Genomic DNA, 16,928 nt, shown 5'->3' on the forward strand with positions numbered 1-16,928 from the left:
CGCCTGGAGGCTCCGCGTACATTGCCGGGGCTTTGGGTTGTTTGTTAAGCAGCTGGTTCCCATTTTGTGAGTCTCCCTGCCACACGGGCGACGGCGCCTTCTGTATTTGTAGGGCTCGAGGCGCCAGAAAGTGCCCCAGCCGCCGGCCACCGCCGCGCGCCAGTTTCCTTTCTCCCAGCTTCAGGCTGCCTCAACCGGCGACTGGAGACGCATTTGAATGGAGGACTCTGGAAAGTCTTCTAAAGGCGGAACCCTAAGTCTGCGGGGCTCACTACCCGGAAAGCTCGCCTGACCTGAACTTAAATAGGGTGAGGTGGTTTGCCTGGGCAACTAGCCCAGATTTACCCCCGTTGCTCGCTCCTTAAACTCCCTTAGATCCAGCTTGCCGGCTGCCCCAGCCCTGGCTCCTCGCACCTGCTGGGCCTGCACTGGCCGTGGTCCTAGGGGAGGAGAGGATGCGCTTTTGTATTTAAGCCTCAGGGAAGCGCTAGGGCCATTGTCATTCATAGTTCACATGGAGCAGAGCCTTTAAAGCACAAACCACAGAAAGTGTTTTCTGGAAAGGAAGTTCCTCTCTCTCAGAACACGTTTTGGGGGGACATGCAATTCTCACCCACCTTTGCCTTAAAAGAAGATCCACTGGAGAAACTGTGTCTTTAATGGGCCCTTTAAAACACGCGTGGGCTGGTTTGAGTACCCACAGCCGAGCTGCAGCTCTGGGAAGACCTTCCACCTTACTCTGGCCTTTACTTTGGAGTCTCACTGTTTTCTTCTCCGGGGAGCACAGGGCTCTGCTCTGGCTGCACCGATCACCAAGGGGGAGTCTGCGGGTGCCCCCCCCCCATGCTAACTTCCCTCGGGCCGTTCCTAACGGTTGACTAGTTGGGCTGTTGGGAAGATAAGAAGAAAAACGTGTGTTTTGCACATTTTCATGAAGATGCTCTAATGGGTGTTTCCCAAGCTGCTCTCTGACAACAGAATGAAACCGATATTCTGACACTTCCCTGTTGTGGTGGTGAGGTCCAGGGGGGCCAGTGAGAGCCATTTTTCAAAAAGCCCTCTGATGTGCTTGGGCTGTGTGCCCACAACAGTTCTGCTGCCCTCTCCTTGAAGGGGCTGGGCCGCAGGAAGTGAGGTGGAGGGGGAGGGGACTGAGAGAAACTGGACCGACCAGATTTGGGCCCACTTAGTCCAGCAGCTGGCCTCATTGTTCCTCTGGAGTGAGCCGGCTGCCTCTTCCTCGGAATGGCCGGAATGGCCGTGGGCTCACCTACGGAGGCCTCGTGGTCCCACCAGCGCTCAGTGGAATGATTTTCTGAGGGCACTGCTCGCGCTTTGGAGGAAGAGGACTCATGACACTGAGCTCTTTTTCTTTAATTGTTTAAAGAATTACATAGGTCTCCTTTCCCCCCATCGACCCCTCCCTGGGATGACACTGAGCTCTTAACACCCCACATGTAAACTCACCATCTTCACGTGTTCTAATTGCACTTACTATGAGGCTGCAGCACTTGCTCACCTGGTTTACAGGAGGAAGAGCCCACACGATTTTAAAAGAAAGGGAACATTTCTTCCCATTGCTTTTCCAGCGCCTTCTGGATTGTTGCTGCTGTTACAGGTTTGACCAGAATTGAGTTGAGGTTGGTTGATTGATTTAGTGATGGCAGGAATGAACACCGGGAACGGGTCTAACTGAAAAGACAGGCACTTACGAATCTAAGTGTAAGTCCTCCAAATCTGAACTGTTTGCTGTTATGTGTCTGTTATCCCAAGGAAATGTTTTGAAGACATTAAATAAATATCAGCTTCTTTAAATCAAGATTAGTGTTTACTCAAAAGTAGCTTTCTTTTTAAAAATTATATAACCTGTGATTTTTCAGTGAGTGTAAGACAGAACGGCCCATGCTCTATACTCTGGGAATTGTGTTATTTAACACATTGGTCCAAAGGCTCCTTGTTGCCAAGTGTAGAAGAATGAAAACTACAAGTCATGGCTTTGGGACAGGAGGCCTGCCTGGTGTGCTGGGGCCCCTTTTCTGTTTGGGGGCACCCCTACACATTCCTTTCGGCCTTCAGAATGGGGTCATTTCCCATGGCCTCTGAGGTGGCCTCAGGAGAAATGGAGAAGCAGCTAAGAGGTGAAATTCATTCCCTCAGCTTTTTTGATTCAGTTGCAAAGCCACAATTAAATGATTGGTTTGATGGCCTGCCATCTGGTCCAGGCCCACATTCCCCTCTGTTATTGTGGCTCAGCTGTGGCCTGGTCCAGCGTGGGTGGAATGGAACACATCCGGTTCCCTGGCCTGCTCTGTAACCACTGGGCGCATACTGGGTTCACGTGAATGTCAATATTCTGTAGAGTATTGTGATTAAGGTTGAATGGGTTGATCTCTAGATGCCTTCCAGATAGAGATGAACTCAGTGGTTCTTTTTATATCATCAGAACATCATGTGAAATTCAGTTCAGCGATCTCTGAACAAGCCCCGCCCCCTCCCCAGGCAGACGCTGTGCTGCCACCTAGTGGCCCTGGCGGTGGGCATTCCCATCACCCAGGAAGGCCAGCTTTGATCTGGGCTGGCTAACAACTGTATAGGGAGTTTCTCCTGCCCGGGACTCCAAGGTGCCATTGTCAGCACCCCTGACTTTTCAACTCCTCTTTCTCATTGTAGAGACCTAAGCCTCTGCAGAAAGGAGGAGGGGGCACGAGCCGAAAGGACATCTCCGCTTCCAGCCTGTGCGAGTGCAGGGACAAGAGAGGGACTGGGAGCCAGGATTACTAACCTCTTTATGAAGCGTCTGATTTCGTGGCCAAAGCTCTGAGGTCCACGTGTAAATGGCTCGACTCCCTGCCGGCATTCGCTTCATCATCTCATTCTCCCGGGACCAGTGGTAAGTCCTGGCGGCTCTGGCCTCAGCATGGCCCTGAGTGTGGGCGAGGGCCACTGTGCAGCCGGCTCTCCCCGGTTTCATGATCAAATGCACACGGATGCTATCCTCCCTGTAACCATGGAGTCACTTAGCGGTGGTGGAAGCTGTGAGGAACGTTGCCATTGGCCTCCATCTTTGGCTCTGGCGCTGACGGGTAGCGTGTGGACTCCTTCATGGTCTTCAGTGGTTTCTGTAATAATCACAGCTCCCACAGAAAAATGACCGCCGACCACTGACAGGGTTATAACATGCCTGTGAGTGAAAAGTATATGAACTCTGAGCTCAGTGAGTGGCCTAACTGGGGCAGAGCTCCCAGAGAGAAAGTGAAATCTTAACAAGTTAGATGCTGACCAGAACGCAACTTTCTCTTCCGAGACACCCTGCTTGTGTGCTCTGAGAATCCTTTTCCGGGAAGGGCGGGAGTGGTCATGAATTCCGTGCCCCTTGGAGGGAGCCGATGGTGAGGGCAGAGTCTAGAGCTGGGCTCTCTGGCCTCTAACCCACCGTCTCAGTGGTGTCTCCCCTCCTGATCTTATTTGGGAAGGAAAAGTTTTCCTCTACCCTCTTTGGTTCAGTAATTGGGAGCATGCAAATAAAACTGACAAAAAGATTCACAAGAGAAAAGAAACGTAATCACATATATATAGGAGTTTACAGAAAAATGTGACTCCAAGAGGTATTAGAATTTGGGGCTAATATGCCACCTTAATAGGGGAAGAGGAGGAGGACAGGGGCACTGATGGGAAAACAGATGCCTTTTTGGAAATGTAAGTGGCCTTAGGAGAATGGACGGGAGATATGATAATGTTGGTCGTGTCTGTGGGTGTGAGGTGGACACTTCTCACCTTCAGTAATGAGTCGGTCTCCCCTGTGTCCTCCCAGGGAGGGACTTGGGACAGTTGAGTTCTTTCGGGGGCTCTGCTTTTAGACAGAAGAGATTTCAGGAACTCAAATGCTTTCCCCTCAAAATATTTTTATGCCCTACTGGCGTATTCTGGACCCCTTCATCTCATCACGACAACCCACCTGTGGCCTCCACACCCTTTGCATCTTCTCAGGCCTCTGCTGGGTGTCAGGTGGGACTTCAGACATGCCATTCTTTCCAGAGCAGTCCCCGCATTGACTCATTTCATGCCTGCTGCAAATCTAGCCACAAGTGTTCCAACACTGACCTTTTATTTGGGGGGAGTTTAGCTTCTTGGTTTTATAACTTTATTTTGATATAATTTTCAAACTCACAGAAGAAAATTAAAAGAATGTTACAAAGAACTCCTGTGTATCGCAGATTCTTATTTTTTTACGGGTGAGCCCTACAGAGATAGAGCAGGGCTTCTCTAACTTTAGTGAGCATGTGAATCACCCCGAGAACTTGTTAAAATGCAGATTCTGACTCATAGGTCCGGGGTGGGCCTGAGAGTCTGCATCTCCCAGGCAATGTGCCATCAGCCCATTGGCCACCCTTTGGGTAGCAAGGGTACAGAGTATTTGTCTCAGTTCTCTTCCATCTCTGCCTCCAACTTGTTCTTTGACCTTTAAAAGTTATTTTTAGCTGAGATTTAGCAATCCTAAAGAGACTGGCTTTAACATTCCTACGGAGGACATTTTCTCTGTGTTTCTACCCAGCACACCCGCCCCTTTCTAGCATCACTTTGACTTCCGTTGGGGAACTGACACCCCTCCTTTGTGTGCAGTTGGGATAGGCAGGTGAGTCTCAGGACTTTCCATCTCACGGCAACCAGTGGAGGCCCTCAAGGCCGAGGCCTTGTTCCCAGGACCTTCCTCAAACAGCGAACAGTGCAGGTGCAGCAGGAGGCAGGGCGGAATCGGGCGGGGGCGGGGGTGGGAGTAGGGACTACAGGTCTCTCTCCTGGGCTTTGAATCTCAAGTACAGTGACCTAGGGCAGCTTTGAGGCCTGGGCTCCACCTGCAAACAAATCCAAAGCACTGGTGTTTTTTGCTTCTGCGTGCATGTGCGTGCGTGTGTGTGTGTGTGTGTGTGTGTGTGTAAAATGCCTTATGAACATTTGAGAGTAAGTTACAGACATTATGTTGTTTTATTTCTAAATACATCAGCAAGTATTTCCTATAAACAAGACATTCTCATATAGCTACACACACAGATCAAAATCAGGAAATTTAACACTGATTAGGTTCTATCATCTAATCCATAGTCCATATTCAAAATCCTACCAGATGTCCAGTAATGTCTTTAGAGCTTTCTTCCTGGCCCAGGATGCAGTCCAGAGCTGCACACTGCATTTAGCTGTCCTGTAAGTTTAATCTCCTTTCATCTGAACTGTTTCTTGGCCTTTCTTTGTCTTTTATGACCTTGACATTTCTGAAAGGTACAAGCCTTTTTTTTAATAGACTGTCTTTTGTTTGGGATGTATCTAGTATTTCCTCCTGATTAGATTCAGATTTTGTCAAGAATACCACAGAAGGGAAACAGCTGCTCACTGATGGTGAAGGAGTTAAAAATATGGGCAGGGAGGGACTGAGTGAATCGTGTGGTATTGGATAGGAATTAAGAGGAACTGGTGAGAAAGCAGGGGAGAACTAGATATATATGCCTCTGTGTGTGTATGTGGTGTGTGTGTATGTATTGCAGGGGTCCTCAAACTACGGCCCTCGGGCCACATGCGGCCCGCCGAAAACATTTATCCGGCCCGCCGGGTGTTTTTGCCGCCGCTGCCTGTCCTGCTTAGCAGCCGACTCGTCCCGGGCCTGCAGTGCGCATGTGTGGAATGTCTGAGGGACAGTGAACTGGCCCCCTGTTTAAAAAGTTTGAGGACCTCTGATATTGCATGTGTGTGTGTGTGTGTGTGTGTGTGTGTGTGTGTGTGTGTAAAATGTCCTATCCCTGCCCACCAAGAGGCCCTGGGAACAGCAACACACCACAACATGAGCACACCTGGTGCCAGATCTTGGTGTCTATGTGCCGTTTCCCATGGAGGGAGCTGGGCGTCTTTGGAAACTGGGCTATGTCAGTGCTGGGGCAGGGGAAGTAAGAGGAGCCAGGAATATCTCGCGCCAGAAAATAAGGGCGTGCTTAAGAACGAAAGGGCTCTCACTGCCAAGTCTGAGATGATTTGATATTTAAAATAAATGATACTAGTAATGGATTATAGCCCTTGAATATCATTGGAATCCAGTGAGTCCACGCGGCTATAATTCAGTAAGTGGGTAAGTGGGAGAAAGGAAAGCCCTTCCCCACAGCAGAAGGGCAGCTCCTAAGGATACGGGAGTGTCCGTAACCTGGACAGCCAATCTGTCACCATTGGCAATGCTTAGTTTAGGTGAGGATCACCAAGGGACGCACAGTCTTGGGGCAAAGTTGGAGGAAGAGCTTATTTATTTAATCTCAAAGTGTGTTCCCACAAATTCCTTACTAGTTACTTAGAGAGAAAGGTTATAGCTTCCCTAAGGGGGTGGGGGGAGTGTCTGGCAGGCAGCCCTTAACCAAGTGATCAGGGCTGACGTCACCAAAGTCATGTGCCTCCCTAGGATGCTGTGAAAAGGACTCGCATCACAGCTGTGTGGTCTCATTGTTTCTAAATTAAGGGTGTCTTTGGGCTAATTTCGGTGCCAAGTCAGACTGCTCAGTGACTCTCATCTACAGCATTTGTGTATTCCTTATTTGCATATGACTGAGATAAATAACACTCAAAGGAGGAAACACATTCTGCATTGAGTCTTACCGCGGAGCAGGCTGCTCTTCAGCTGGGAGCATTTCTAAGGAAGCTTAGAAGGTGCACCTGTCGTGGGCCATCATTGTCAAGATGGGCTTTTTTTGCTAGAAACTTGGGATTAACCCAAACACTCTTCCAATGCTGGAGTCAGGCATAACTGCACAAAGTTAGTGGGACACTGATGAATGAAGGGATCCGATCATTCATTTTTAATTGTGTTTTCTTAATATTCACAAGCCTAAATGTAACACAAAACACAAAAGTAGAGGACTGTATTAGTGTCCTAGGGCTGCTGTAACAAAGTACCACACACTGCGTGGCTTAAAACAACAGACATGTATTCTCACCGTTCCAGAGGCCAGAAGTGTGAGATCGAGGTGTCAGTAGGGCCGCTCCACTGCAGGCTCTGGGAAGAGTCCTTCCTGCCTCTTCCAGCCTCTGGCGGTGGCTGGCAGCCCTCTGCCCTCCTGTGCCTATTGTCACAGGGTCTTCCTGTCTGTCTGTCTGTCTCTGTGTCTTCACTTGGCTTTTATAAGGATGTCAGTCACTGGACTTAGGATCTCATTGGATTTGAGGTCATACATGAGTTAAGTATGACCTCAGCCTAACTAATTACATCCGCAAGACTATGTGCAAATAAAGTCACATTCTGAGACTTTTAGGTGGACATGAATTTAGGGGGGCAGTGTGCAACTCAGTACGAGATGGATAAAAGATGAATGATAAAGGAAGAAAGACAATGAAGGTAAAACCACAAAGTGGCAAAGGACTGAGGAGGGTTAGGACTTTAGCCCGTAACCCAAGATGATCCCGCAGAAATAAAAAGGGTCTCGGAGGGAACCTGGCAACCTGCTGGCTGAGTCATCAAGGTAGTTCAGTTCCACCCAAAACCGAGCTGAACATTCAGTTCAGCTGGAAACGGATGCTGCTCTCCTCTGTGGCCACGTGTTCATGGAGGGTCCCTGGGCATGTGCTCTGCTCGGTATCCCCCAATGAGGCCCAGTCCTGGAACCACCTTTGTACTGCCAGGCCCAGTTAGAGAAGGGGCAGGGGCCCAGGGATGGAGATGGAGGCCCAGGGAAGGGGGGCCCTGGCCCAGGGATTGCCACTACGTTTCGATACCCTAGACATCTTGACTACCTGAGAATGCAGGTGTATTCGGGTCCCGGGACTCTTTAGACATTGTCTGAACATATGGAGGAGCTCTTCAGTTCTGGGTTATTTGTTCTATTTTATAAATATGTGAATATGTTTAATAAAAATAGAATATTTATAAATAGAATACTCTGTGGGTAGAGAGCATGAACCCACGGCCCATTTAAGTAGAGCTACTGTCTCAAAGTCCTTCCTAGCTGGGTGGTTATGAACTTTAGATTCTCCTGGTAGGTCCCATACCTGTCACCAGATTCTTCCTTCATACTCGGATTTGGGAGGTGTGAAGGTAACCCAGTCTGAGGACTTTTCAAAATACTCCTTGTGGAGATTGGAAAAGGGACCCCTGTACCCAAATGGGGGCAGGTCAGGGTCCCATAGGCTGCACACACCCTTGTAATTTACATCTAGTGTGGACAGAAGTAGCCAGCAAATCTGCCCTTGGGCTGGAAATTTGGGTAGAGGGCTTACAGAGTTCCGATGGCCTAGAATCTTCCTTTGCTGGCAACTTCAGGCACATAGGAGCCTAGAGTTAGGTGGGATAACAGAGCTTCAGGCAAAGAACTGAGAGAATGTCATTCCTGACTCAAACAGATGGTTTTCAGAAACATAAGGACAAAGGCCTGGTCTTTGGGACAAACCCACTATACCTGCGTAGTCTTTGTCCATTGGGATAAAATATGCACTCATTTCTGATTATTTTACTTTTTTCCTATCTGGTCCTTGGCCTGGGCTTGGAGAGTGAAGAATCCTAGGAAAACCCTCAGTGTGTGTTTCCTTGACGAAGAGGGGCACGTGGGGGCATGTCGTTACTCATTCCTGGAGTAGTTGCTGAGTGTTTTCCTCTCCCTAAGGCACAGGTATCCTGGCAGTTAAAGGTTCTGGTCCCATGGTCCCGCCAACCTTTTTTCCCCACCTGAAATATGACCTTTTTTTTTTTTAATCCAGAAATATTTATTTGTCCCCTACTGGCCAGAGAGGCAGGCATCCCTAGGATTCTTTGTGTTATTGGAGGAAAGCTGCCCTTGAGGTGTCAATCACAGCTGTAGACGGAGCTGGGAGGAGGGTCCCAGCACCACCAAGGCCAGTGGCCATGGCTCCTCTGTGGGCTGGGGCCCCTGCTGCCTCTTTCCTATCTCCGCCGCCTCTGTCCTGGGTAATTATCACTCCCAGCCATCACTCCACTTGAAAGTCACCGGCCTTTCCAGGCCAGAAAGAGGATGAGTTCTTCAGGGTGAGGGGCTGGGTCTCAGGGCACAGAAGAACCTGCCCTCCTGGGGGGAGCCCCTCTCATTATCTCTTGCTAAATACTTTTTCCTCCTGATGTATTTTTCCCCTTAAGAAATGTTTTTCCATAATAGCATGGTTCAAATTTTTAGACTGGAATGAACTTTTATCTTCTTACTAAAGTATCTTTTGTTTTTAGATGCCCATATATTTCAGCACTCCCCCTCCCCCTCAACCCTCACCCCATGACTGCTTTTCTCATAAACCAGAAAGAGCAGCAGGGCTTTGACCAGTATTTTTATGCATTGGCCTTATTCATAGCTTGTCAGCATCACTCGGTTTTTCTCATTGAGGTCAGTGAGATATTTGTGTCTCTGCCTTGCTTGTGTCCTTCGGAAAAGTTGCATAGAAGCTAAAAAGTAAAAAATATGATCGTCAGTGCCCAGGATAGCCGCTTACAAGAAGCTTGCAGTTAATTTTGTTTCAGACTACAGAATCATTCCTTTCTGTCTGCTTTGTAAACATGTGTTCATCTTCTGAGTCCCAGATTTCTCTTTGATTATGGTGTTGTTTTTGTTGTTGGTATTAATCCTCACCCAAGGATATTTTTCCATTGACCTTTTAGAGAGAGTGGAAGAGAGAGGGAAAGACAGAGAAACATCAATGTGAGAAGAACACATTGCCTCCTTCACACGCCCCAACCAGGGCCCGGGCCAGGGAGGAGCCTGCAACCACCATATGTGCTCTTGACCAGAATCAAACCCAGGACTCTTTTGTCCACAGGCCGATGCTCTATCCACTGAGCCAAACCAGCTAGGGCATTTATAGTGGTTTTTTTAAAATGAATGTTTAAATAGTTTCAATTTGGACCAAACAGAAGTCTCACTTTTAAAATATAATATTATAGTGATACTAAAGGCCTGGTGCATGAAATTCATGCACTCAGGAGGGTGAGTTCTTCAGGGTGAGGGGCTGGGTCTCAGGGCACAGAAGGACCTGCCTTCCTGTGGGGAGGAGGCCTAAGCCAGTAGTCGGACATCCTTAGCGCTGCCACAGAGGTAGAAGAGGTTCCAACCACTGCCGCTGCACTCGCCAGCCGTGAGCCCAGCTTCGGCTGAGCAGCACTCCCCTGTGGGAGCACACTGACCACCAGGGGGCAGCTCCTGCATTGAGTGTCTGCCCCCTGGTGGGCAGTGCACATCATAGCGACCAGTCGTTCTGCCATTAGGGTCAATTTGCATATTAGCCTTTTATTATATAGGATGATCAATAGGATTCAATACTTGGTAATGACTGAATGAATAATATGCAGCATAAGAAAATTTAAGAGTTACAGTGGCCATGTATTCCTCATGCAGCTCATGTTATTGGGCATCATTTCCTACACTGTTTTGTGTTTCAGGTATCGAACCTTCATTTTCATTTTGACATTTTTGCTGTATGCGAGTTTCCACTTATCTCGAAAACCTATCAGCATTGTTAAGGTAAGAAATCATAAAACACTTAGTTTCTTATCCTGCCTGTAATCTCTGTAAGGAACTAGTCACTTTAAGAGACAACTGACAAGGGGGGCGGGGGGCAGGGAAGGTAAATGGGGAAAATGAATTATGTAGAAGCAAGTTATTTGGCAGCTTTGCTTTTTAAGTTTCTCTTTTCTGAATTTAAAATGTTTTAGGATTTATACTTTCAAAGGTAGTATACTCTCAGTAATATTAGTTGACAGTTTCAGAATCCTAAAGTATAGTTCAATATTTATTCTTGTGTGAATTTTCTCTCCAAAACATCCAATCCTAAATTGTTCCCAAATCGCTTCTATGATCATCATGCTTTGACCCTGAGTTGGGCTGTGGTGGTGGCTCTTCGTTATTCTTAGAACGCCGAGTTCCTGCTTGCGTGATGGGCGGGCAGGAAGCTATTAAACCGGCATTTAACTACACTTTGAGTAAAGAAGATTCGAGTAGATAATAGCCTACATAATGGCCAGTTAAACTTGACTTTGAGTAAAGAAGATTTTATAGCCTACATACTAGCCAGTCATAACCTGGGGAAAAGCAAGATAATTTTCTGACCCTGTTGGAATTCCATCATTTTGCCTATAGATTGTCAACAGGCTTGGGTGGCGTTTGACTCTTTATTGTAGGAGGAACAAGGAAATTGTCCTTTGCCAAAGACAGCTCGTTACAGCTCGATTGTCCCTCCCTCACTTTCTCATCGTTGGCAGGACACTGACCCAGGACTGTAATTCTTTTGCCCTCTGCAGCCTTTCCGCCACTCCCTGTCAGTGGTCTGCGGAGGAAAGCTATTTGGCAGATAGCTACTTAGAATTTGTAAAGCAGAATCCTTGGCTAGATTTTTGGGGCAGTGCCCTGGTGATGATGACACAGCCACATGAGCACAGAGCGAATGAGTCCCATGCACCATGCTCACCCAGGAAATCATCACCTGGTGGAGCTCTGGCCCTTTGCCAACTCCCAGAAGGCTCCTTGTGCCCGGCCATGGTAATCAAGGTCACCATGGAGTCATTTTCCTGTCCTTGAACATCATAAATGGAAATAGAGTCTTACCCTTGGAGCTCCTTTGTGTCAGGCATATTGTTTGTGGGGGGTATCCTCTTTGTTGCATACTATTCTCTTGTATCGCCGCAGCGTTTAGCCCAGCCATGTAGATCTAGCAAGATGAACCCATTGGTCCATTCTGGGCAGGTGGCCCGAGGATGATGGGCAGTGGTCCAAGGATGACGGGGCAGGTGGTCTGAGGATGACAGGCATTCAGCGTTCAGCTGCACAGCTGCTCTGAGCAGTCCTCTTTGGTGCCCTGGACATGCGGTGTTTGCTCTGTGTGCTCAGGAGCGGGTCTGCGGGAGAGCCCGGGAAACCGTACCCGCCCGCGTTCTGTGGTCCCAGGCAGACTGCCCACGGTGACATCCTCCCCTAGAGCCAGGACCCCTAGGAAGGCTGGTAAGAGGGGGCGCTGTTCTGGCCCTGCACCCCTGCTGAGTGCCCTTTCTCTCTGGCCTCTGTCTCCCGTGGGTGTCCCAGGGTGAGCTCCACAAGTACTGCGCTGCCGAGAATGGGGCTGAAGTCAGAGTCAACAGCCAGAGCCAGAAAGCCAGCGCCCTCCCCTCTCCCCAGCTCCTGGACAATGAGACGGACTGCGGCTGGGCCCCGTTTGGTGAGTTCTCTGTTCCCGCAGCTCTGAAGTGGGCTGTTCTTCCACGGCGGGCGCTGGGATACGCTGGCATGGCCACTCCTCCGGCTCCTCCAGCCTTGCTAATTCAGCGCAGTGCCCATGTCCTCGAGGGTAACTGTGTCCAGGGAGCTAACCTACCACAGTCCCACTCCCCCAGCCGCTGCCCTGTCACGGGGCCTGTGTGAAGAAGTGTTACCGCCCGAACAAAGATCCTCTTAGTGGGGAAATCTGACCACGGTTTGCATGTCGTACTTGTCAGAGTGGGAAGTTAAGGCGCGCAGAGCACAGACCACCGAGGCCTGGTGCGGGGCTGGCCCAGGCGGGTGCTGGAGGAAATGAAGAAATGGATGCTCACCCTGAGGCAGGAGGGTCTATCCACACAAACAGTGACTGCCTAGTGGTTGTTTGGAATGTGGTGGCTGTATTTCTGTTTGCCAAGCAGCCCAGCAGCACGCATCCGCCACGTTCTCCATCCTCCTCGGAGAGCAGAGGTTCTGTGTATTGTTGCCCCTCGGGAACACGCACTGACATTGAGTGACAGCTAAGCACCACTCACCTCCGCCTGTCGCTTTTCACTGTGCAGATCAGGACAACTACCAGCAGCTGCTCGGGGCCCTGGACTACTCCTTCCTATGCGCGTACGCCATCGGCATGTACCTGAGGTAGGTCCGCCTGAGCTTGCGGGACCCTGGCCCGTTACACCATTCCATGCAGAACCTTCTCAGGTGTGTGCACCGACGAAGGCAGGATGCGTGACACTAGGCCCCGCCTACAGGCCCCTTACCTTCCAGTCTCTTCTCAGAGACCAGGAAAGAGTGAGAGCTGGTGCGCACTGCTGGGCAGGGTGGACTCTCCACGATGCCTTCCTGGCCCTTGGGTTTCGGACACACGGCAAGCCCTGCGGGATGTGGTCACTGAGGAGCAGGGCACTGGTGGCTCCTCGTGATGCTCAGCAGAGCGCATCCTCGCCTCTGCTTTCCGGGGCCGCCATCTGTTTACGTTCCCAAATCACTGAGTCCACGGCTTACCAAGTGTGTGCTGCACGTGTCCACCTGGACACCCTGCTCAGCACACACAGGCTCCTCACCTGAGCGCAGGGGCTGTGCGGGTGAGGATGCAGAGACACTGCTGGGATCTGAATCCCGGCTCCACCACCTGCCATGTGGCCGTGGGCAAGTCCCTGTACAGCTTTGCACAACGGGGGAAATAGTCGTTCTCACCCCAGAGGACAGGTGGGGATGAATGCGTTAATGCATGCAGGGCGCTCGGCACGGTGTTGGCGCATGGCGCATGCCCAGCATCTGCCACACGTGATTACTCTCCTGGGTTCTCCTTGCTCCCATTCTTGACCGGACTAGGAAGGCGGTACATGTTAAATGAGTAACAGGACATGTTGGGGGCGGGTTAAATACTGGAATGATGTCAGTCCAGCCGGGTTGTGGGGGAAATGAGCGTAATAGAAAGTAAGGCCTTTAGCCCAAGAGGCTTTTGTTTGGAGACTGAGATCTTTAGAGATTCGAGAATCTCGGGGATTCTGTCCATGTTGAGCCTCTTCCCTGAGACCCACCAGATGCGGCGTCACCAGGACCTGGGCCCACCCTAGCCCAATGCCCTGTGGGTGGGTGGTGCCAGCCAGGCAGTTCCCGCTGGTGGAGGGCGGTTTCCTTTCTTGTGTTTGCGTATTTGCACGGTGCTGCAGATACGGGCGCAGCAGACAGGGAAGCTGAAGCGAGTGGCACAGCAGAACAGAAGTACGTGTAAGCCTCCGGCTTCTCAGGCCGGGCTGGCACCCAGGCTGCCAGCCTGTCCCATCTTGAGGAATAATGTTTCTTCTAAAGATTGCTCTCACTGGACACCAACAACCTATAGAATAAAAGACCCACAGCTGGAGTATGTTTCTCTCAGTGACTAGAAAACAGTATTTAAATGTCCTTCTCAGCTGGGAGTGATTTTGTCCCTCAGGAAACATAGAGCAACATCTGGGGACATATTTTTTAAATATGGTTGTCCCGGCTGGAGAAAGGGTGCTCCGGGCATCCAGTGGGCAGAGACCAGGGTGCTGCTCACATGCCACAGCACACGGCACGGCCCTCGCCACGAAGGTCACCCAGTCCCAGGTGGCAGGAGTGCCGAGGTGAAGAAACCTGGTTTAAATGAAGTGCTTCTATCATTGCTTATTTACCAGCAAAGACCCTTTTTCAGGCAGCCGGCCAGTGAGCGTGACCACGAGAATCTGGCCAATGTGGAGTCCACGTGGGCTCTCCACTGCAGCAGGGGGTGCACCGCTCCCTGGCACGGCCTTTCAGCGCCACCTCGGCACGCGGATGGTGTGGCACGGCAGATACAGTTAGACTTGGTGGGGACCTTCACGGCCAGCTCCTGCCTGGCAGGTGTCAGCAGGTGGGCGTGGCCTAGAGTCGGGTGAACATGGAATGATGTCCATCCATCAGCCTCTCCGGGTGACTTAATAGCAGCTCCAGGCCAAGAGGCTTGCTCATGGTCACGGTGATTCCTTTTTATGATGTTTGCCTACAGTTTGACAGTTGAAATTTTAACTGGATATTATTTATATAAAAGCAGGATTAACTAGCCGGACAAGTTTGTTGTTGTTTTTTTAATTGGCTGCCATCATATGTGTAAGCCATGGTGTTTGATGTTTATTACTTGACAGTTAGTGACTGTCACTAGAAATAAAAAGTCTTTAAAAGATGTTTCCAATGACCAGTTTCTGGTTAATAAACGCCCCATTGGGAGGTCATTGTGATTAAATCTTCTTGGAAACAGTAGTGCTCTGGAGTTCTAAAAGCTCCGAGAACAGCTGGAAAGCATCCGGAAGGAGATCGCTGGGTCATTTGCACTATGGGTGTGTTTGTTTTCTCATATTTGTCTTTCTTTTTTTTCTCCTCAGCGGCATAATAGGGGAGCGCCTGCCAATTAGGTATTACCTAACTTTCGGAATGCTGGCCAGTGGTATCTTTACTGCCCTGTTTGGGTTAGGGTATTTCTACAATATCCACAGTTTTGGATTCTACGTGGTAACTCAGGTAAGGTCTGGGTCTATGGCTCACCACGCATGGGGTTTCCATGATGAGCTGGACAGGGTGTTCATGTCGCAGGTCCCTCCCTCCACCAAGAGAGAAGATGGCAGGGGGTGGAATCGGGACGAGGGGCCTGGCAGACCTGTATCCTGTCTGACATCAGGGTCAGTGCTGACATGTAAGGTCTCTCTTCTGTCTTCTCTGAAATTCCAACATCCATGCAGTTTTCCTTAAGTTTCAGGAGTTGCCTCTTTTAAAAAAATATATACTTTCTTATTGATTTCAGAGAGGACTGGAGAGTGAGATAGAGATAGAAACATCAATGATGAAAGAGAATCATTGATCGGCTGCCTCCTGCGCGCCCCACACTGGTGGTCAAGCCCACAACCCAGGCAGGTGTCCTGACCAGGAATCAAACCATGATTTCCTAGTTCATAGGTCAACACTCAACCATTGAGCCACACAGGCCGGGCAGGAGTTGCCTCTTAGGGAATCCTATCTGTCCACACCCCAGCCGGGAATCAAAGCAGAAGCCCTCTGCCCTCATCTGGATGAGTTTAGATGTTGTGTCTGTGACCAATCAGACCACTCAGGAGTCAGAGGGGTGTAGGGTGCAGCGAGGGCAGGAGGAAGGGAGGACCTGGGCGTCATTGGCGATGGGACAGGGTTGGAGGTCGTCAGTGGGAGGAGAGAGCCTAAGGGTGCTCACAGCAGGTGAAGCCGAGACAGGCCCTGTGGCTTTGCCCTTCCAGCTGGGCCCAGCCCTTCCTGAAACACTTGGCTACTACCCATCCCAAGGTTCTTGAGAATAAATATTTACTAGAAATGGAAAATTACTTAAAATAATGAGTTCAACTTCTGAGGCTCTCCAGATAGCCTAGCGGGTGTTATAAAATCATCAAAGCAAATTAGACATAGTTTACCTTTAAAAAGGTTGCCACAGACTTTGAAAAAGTTGGACTGTTTTAATTACAAAAGCAAATTACACTTTGTAGTAATATTTAAAATTATAAGGAAGGAAAAAAAAATTTCCCCAGAGTTCCAGCACATTCCTGGAGGGAAGGCCATGCCTGGCTGGCCCTGAGGCTGGACCGGAGTGCAGCCCCAATGGCTTCTGCAGAGCTGGTTGTCCCAGTGGTCATTGTAAGAGGTGCAAGGCTGGACCTGGTTTCATGTCGTCTTGTAAAGTTGCCCCTGACGCTCCTGAGATTAAAGTGAGCTCATTCACTAGTGCACTTGCTAAGTCCCTTCTTTAAAAAAAAAAAAAAAAAATATATATATATATATATATATATATATATATATATATGGAGAGAGAGAGAGAGAGAGAGAGAGAGAGAGAGAGAGGCCTAAGCGACCGTTATGACCAGAATGACCAGTTGCTATGACACACACTGACATCCAGGGGACAGACGCTCAACACAGGAGCTGCCCCCTGGTGGTCAGTACACTCCCACAGCCAGCCGCCTTTGGTCAGCAGGCCCCTATCGGTCTGCCACCCGCCCTCTGCCACCCGCCCGCCATTGTGGTGGTGCAGCAGCAAGGGAAGGAGGAGGGGGAGAGGCAAGGAACTGCGTGGTGGTGGGGCGCTGATGATGGCAGCATTGGTGTCTGGCGTCCATTCCTATCACAACCAACTGACTGTCACCTCCTCTCCTGACCCCACTGGGGCCTTTGGGCCCCGATTAGCCTGGCCCCCATCGG

General features: G+C 49.8%; 1 protein-coding gene across 1 annotated transcript in view; it reads left to right on the forward strand.

Moving 5' to 3' along the window:
* Window positions 1–156: 156 nt before the first annotated feature.
* Window positions 157–16,928, forward strand: part of SLC37A1 (solute carrier family 37 member 1) — a 42,033-nt gene continuing 25,261 nt past the window's right edge. Inside the window, exons 1-6 of the mRNA XM_006103894.3 lie at window positions 157–308; window positions 2,671–2,890; window positions 10,400–10,481; window positions 12,036–12,168; window positions 12,770–12,848; window positions 15,095–15,230. Coding sequence (XP_006103956.1) covers window positions 2,835–2,890; window positions 10,400–10,481; window positions 12,036–12,168; window positions 12,770–12,848; window positions 15,095–15,230 — 486 coding nt within the window. The 5' untranslated portion in view covers window positions 157–308; window positions 2,671–2,834. The remainder of the gene's footprint in view (window positions 309–2,670; window positions 2,891–10,399; window positions 10,482–12,035; window positions 12,169–12,769; window positions 12,849–15,094; window positions 15,231–16,928) is intronic.

This window comes from Myotis lucifugus, unplaced genomic scaffold (genome assembly GCF_000147115.1).
Source record: "Myotis lucifugus unplaced genomic scaffold, Myoluc2.0 scaffold_520, whole genome shotgun sequence".
In the NCBI taxonomy this organism is placed as follows: Eukaryota; Metazoa; Chordata; class Mammalia; order Chiroptera; family Vespertilionidae; genus Myotis; species Myotis lucifugus.